The sequence below is a fragment of the Belonocnema kinseyi genome, chromosome 10 (genome assembly GCF_010883055.1).
Source record: "Belonocnema kinseyi isolate 2016_QV_RU_SX_M_011 chromosome 10, B_treatae_v1, whole genome shotgun sequence".
Classification (NCBI taxonomy): domain Eukaryota; kingdom Metazoa; phylum Arthropoda; class Insecta; order Hymenoptera; family Cynipidae; genus Belonocnema; species Belonocnema kinseyi.
In genome coordinates this window covers 61805138-61810371 of record NC_046666.1, presented here as the reverse complement: position 1 = coordinate 61810371, position 5234 = coordinate 61805138, and the positions used below count along the sequence as shown (strand labels likewise).

Here is a 5234-nt window from a genome sequence, read left to right as displayed (position 1 = left end):
ATAATTAAATTATTAACAAAATAGTTACATTTTCAACCTAAAAAAATTAATTGTTAACCAAATAGTCGATTTTTTAAACAAAAAAGCTTCAACTTTAACCAAAAACACTTACATTTTCAACTGAATTGTTTAATTTTGTAGATCAAAACACGAATTTTTCAGAAAACATTTAACTTTCCAACCTCAAATGACGAATTCTCTATATATAAAAAAACCCTTTCTGATGAGAATGTAAAAACGTGAATGTTCGACTAAACAGTTACATTTTTGACAATATAAATACTTTTTTAACAACAACAAAATAATTCTTCCTGAAGATTTTCAATTTTCAACCAAGTAGTTAAATTTTCAATAAAAAAAGAGTAATTCTCAACCAAAAATATAAAAGTTGATGTTTCATAAAAAAAAATTTTGTATTAACAAAATAAACAGTTGCTTTTGGCCAAAACAGATGAACTTTTAACCAAACTATTACACTTTTACCTAAAAAAGATAAAATTTCTACAATAAGAGATGCATTTACAAAACAAAAATATGACTTTTCAAGAAAAGATTTGAATTTTCAACCATTAAAGATTTTTCAGTTAAAAGAGAAAATAAATGTTTACCAAATTCTTGTATTTTTAAATGAAAAAGTGCGAATTATCTGGATAACAGAATAATTTTCAACTCAAAAATATAAATGTTCGAGCAATCAGTTAATTTTCAAACAGTCAAAACGATCTAATTTTAACCAAAAATTTTTAAACGAAAAAGACGAATTTTCAACCAATCAAATTATTTTTTAACAAAATAACTCAACTATCCAGCGACTGGTTACATTTTCAAAAAAAAGAATAATAATTTTGTAGCAAAAAGGGATTAGTTAAACTTTCAGTTAAGTGAATAAATTTTCTACTAAAAAAAATGTCAACAAAATAGTTTAATCTTTACCCAAATAGTACAAGAATTAATTTAAAGGAAAAATAGTTGTATTTTTTATTGGGCCTTATTAAGTTTTTTCAGACTTGAGCGAAAAAACAAGAAAAAAAGGAAGTTTTGTGAAAAAGAAGAATAAAGGATGATATAAAAATTGAAATTAGAGGGAATACAGAAAAATCTTAATACTATAAAATAAAATGACTGATTTTCATTTTTTCAAGCATTTAAAAAAATTGCTATTCACTTTTATATCTTCCAGCAAATGAAATATGTTTTCCTACAACTGTTAAAATTTATGTTAAGAATTAAATTTAATTAAGTTAAAAATTAAATTTAGTTTTTATTAGAGTATTTTTGATTTTAAGCCTGTATTAATTATTTCTGACTAGCCATGACTGAAGAGATTTTTTGAGGGAAATATAAAATCATAAGGAATAACTTCTACACGAAAAAGTAACAACTCTAAAAATCAAAACAAAAACTTAATATTAAAAAGTTTATTGAAATTTTTCACTCGTAATTTTGAATTTTTTCGGCTTTATTTTTGTTTAAAACGCCTGTAAATCGAACTTTATTATTTCCTTCAGTTTCAAGAAAATCGCTCTTATCGATAATAACTCTGGTATTATTCCTGACCTGAAATCTCGCAGCTGGATCCAGCTGGATCATTGAATTTAAGGATAACAATGCCATCTCTCAGAACTTAGGACTACCAATAAACACACAAATTTTCTGACGAGGATAATATTGAATGAAAATAAGAATACTTTACAGATCGTGCTTATAGGCCATGTTTTAGCTCAGTCACAAACATTTGTCTTCATATATAGCGTTCCATGTTTAGATTGATCCAATTTCTGTAATCCATACGACCAGATAACTTAACAAACACATCAGGACCAGAAGAACCTCTCCAAAGAAAAAGGCCAGCCAGATGATTCTGGACGACTAAAGAATTACCATGATCACCGGAACTATATTTTAAATCATGGCGAGCACAAATATGTTTATCAGTAATATGAAAACTGTTGTTGTAGATAGATTGACATTGCTCCTGACTGATAACGCTCACTAAAACTGATCTCAATATTGAAGGATCTTCCTCTCCAGTTCTGAAATATAATACAACAGGATGTAGTCCAAAAACAATTAATAACAATAATCATCGAATTTATTTCTTCAATTTGTCCACATTTTGTTTCTGCTCGCTTCTTGTGTGTTTTTTTTTCTGGCGTATTTTTCTGTCATATCTTTAGGAAGAACTTATTTCAAATGGGCTAATTACTCACTCAACCTATGGCAGCGTGCATAAATTACGTAAATTTTTTCTTTGAAATTTTGAAACAATTATCATCTTCCCCATCTTAAGTAATTTTCGCCGCCTTAATTTTTTTCGCAAATTTAAACATTATTGTTTTTTATGAATTAGCAAAGTATTTTAACATTCTACCAAGTACCAAGTAACCAAGTTACCATGAAAAATAAAATCTAAAAAAAGTAGTAGTTGAAATTCCAAGAAAAAAATATTTTCATTTTGAATAAAAGGAGATTAATTTTCAACAGGAGTTGTAGTTTCAACCAATGAAGATTTTTCAGTCAAGAAAGATAATAAGTTTCATCTAAAATGTTGATTTTTTTGATGTCGAAAATAATATTTCTATAAAATCAAGTTGTGTTGTTAAATTCTTCAACCAAATAATTGAATTTTCAATCCAGATGTGTTTTCAACGAAGAAGGTTAGTTTTATATCAGGAAAGACAAATTTTTAACAAATTACATCAATTTTCAAATAAATAATTGAATTCTCAAACCAGATGCATTGTCGACGAAGGAGATTAGTTTTCTACCAAGTAAATTTTTTAACAAATTCCATCAATTTCAAACCAAAGACTTAAGTTTTGAAACTAAAAAGATTAGTTATTCACCAAAATAAAATATTTTAATTTACAAATAAAAATATTTCTTTTTTTTCTACAAAACAATACAAGTTTTTATCAAATTGTTGAGTTTTAAGACCAAACATCGAAATTGCTAGTAAGTAGTTGAATTTTCATAAAAAATGTTGAATTTTCAACCAATTAATCAAATTTTTACTTTAAAAAATTAAGCGTTAACAAAAAAACTAATGTTGACCAAAGTAATTTAATTTTCAAACAAAGCGACGAATTTTCTACGAAAATCATGAACCTTCCGAATAAAAATGTTTCGACTTGATTTCGACTTGAATAGCCCCAATTAAGACATGCGGAAGTCGAAAAGGTCGACTTGAGCATGTCTCAGTTTTGAGACGGAGCCAGACTTCAATTTATGTCTTGGAGACAGGTTTCTATATCTTGAAGGCAGAAATTTATCTCTTGAGTCGAATTTTTATGACTCCAACACGTGCGGTTTATAACTTGGAACGTATACCTGCCCTAACTAAACGGGTAATTCTAACAGTCAAAAAAGCTAATCTTTGTTAATGGGTAAACAATCTTGTATATTTTTATACAATATATGTATTGAATCAACTTATTTACGGATTGCTATTTGTATTATACTTGTTTGACGATGATATCGAAAATGTTGTTTTTTTTTACGTATTTCTAACAGCTTAGGAGATCCTTCTAGAAAGTTACCATTTTTATTTTTTTGAAGAAAATTTTTAAGGGTCATACATTTATGAGCCAAAAAAGGCTCGACGATCTCAGCTAAGGCAAGGCTCGTCTTGAGTCAAGCAAACGTCGTCTTAGCCAAGATAAGGCTCGACCTTAAGACAAATAAACGCCGTTTTACCTGCCGTGGCCATAAGAGTAAGACGAAGGCCAATGTCTCGTCTCAGTTTTGAGACCCAGCCAGACATTGATGTCTTGGAGACGAACTCAAGACATAACCAAGTCGAACTCAAGTCGAAGCATTTTTACTCGGGCTTCGACCAAAAACAAATTTGTAATAAAGCAGTTCAACTTTGAACCAAACAGTTTAATTTTGGAACTAAATATAATTTTTTAAATTGTAATATCTGATGTTTCAACAAAATAAAAAACTTCTTTTAAATAAAAACAGTTTTAATTTAATCAACCAAGGCGAATGTTTAACAAAGAACTTGAATCTTCAGCTAACACACATTAGATTAGTAAAATTTCTATAAAGCAATTGATTTTCGGTAAAAAAAATTCGAATTTTCAATATGATACATAAATTTTAAAACAAATAGTTAAAGTTTTAAGCAAGCAGATTAGTTTTTGGACAATGAATACGAACTTTTAAGAAAATACATGCATTTTTAACGAAACTATTAACTATACGAACGCACTTGACTTGAATCTGAATATATATATATTATTTGTTGACATCAAGAGACATCGCCGTGAATTTTTTGCAAATTGTTGCGTGCGAAATTCATAATGAAAAACAGTGCAACATTTATCACATGCAACTTTTGTATTTAAAAAATTCATTAAAAGAGTTGAGGTTTTTGACCATTGATGAGTCCCCCAAAGATACGTATATAATAATTTTGTCAGATTTTCAAACAATGTGGACGATACTTATAAATAAAGATTATTGTCTACAAGAATACATTTTTCAATGTAATATTTTAACCATATGAAATAAAGACAATTATACAGGCAGAACAGAGATATTTTTCTGAAAAATGTTCTTATTTTTTTTGTGAATAAGAATAGTGATTTTGCGCCTGTAAAATGGAACGCGCTAGTAATAAATGTATGCCGGGTTGCAGTCACTCGGTCTAGAACAATGCTCACATAAATCTGCAAGTGCCCTATTTTCGTGGCTTGGAGACATATGATATAATTTAATAATGTAAAGTAATAAAATAATAAAAATAAATATTAACAACATATAGCGATAAGGTTTTGAAAATATGTATATACATACATACATATATATAAATAAAAATTTGTCATAAGGACAACCGCAGGATTTCGCCGGGAGCGGGTGCTAATCTGAAAAATTGCACCCGCTTCTAGCGAAATCGCGGTAAAATTTCTGCCATAACCACGTCTCACAACCGTGAGATAGGTGGTTACAGTCTGTAAAGGAATCAATACGACGACCCAGCAAAAGCCTCGTGGACCCTAAGAACACGGAGCGACCCAAGGACAACCGCCTTCTGCATTTTTCCCGCAATTGTTCTAGCATATTGTTGACATGCAGGGATGCTTTTTAGGCTATTAGCAAGTAAAAGCTTGGCAACTCCAAGAGCCACGATGATAAGGACGATCAGTTTAACAGAATATTCCGGGTACAATCGTTGCAACTCCCTTATAAGGTCTCGATACCTCTCTTTCTTTTCATTCTCCTTGGCT

At 29.3% G+C, this 5234-nt stretch overlaps 1 protein-coding gene across 2 annotated transcripts in view; it reads right to left on the bottom strand.

Moving 5' to 3' along the window:
- Positions 1-1499: 1499 nt before the first annotated feature.
- The window catches only part of LOC117181437 (trypsin-3-like), a 91916-nt gene continuing 88181 nt past the window's right edge, over positions 1500-5234 (bottom strand). For both annotated transcript variants that reach the window (XR_004468121.1, XM_033374092.1), the window contains one exon: positions 1500-2033. Coding sequence is in view for 1 of the 2 variants with exons in the window: in XM_033374092.1 (XP_033229983.1) it covers positions 1742-2033 (292 nt within the window). In the remaining variant the exon portion in view is untranslated. The remainder of the gene's footprint in view (positions 2034-5234) is intronic.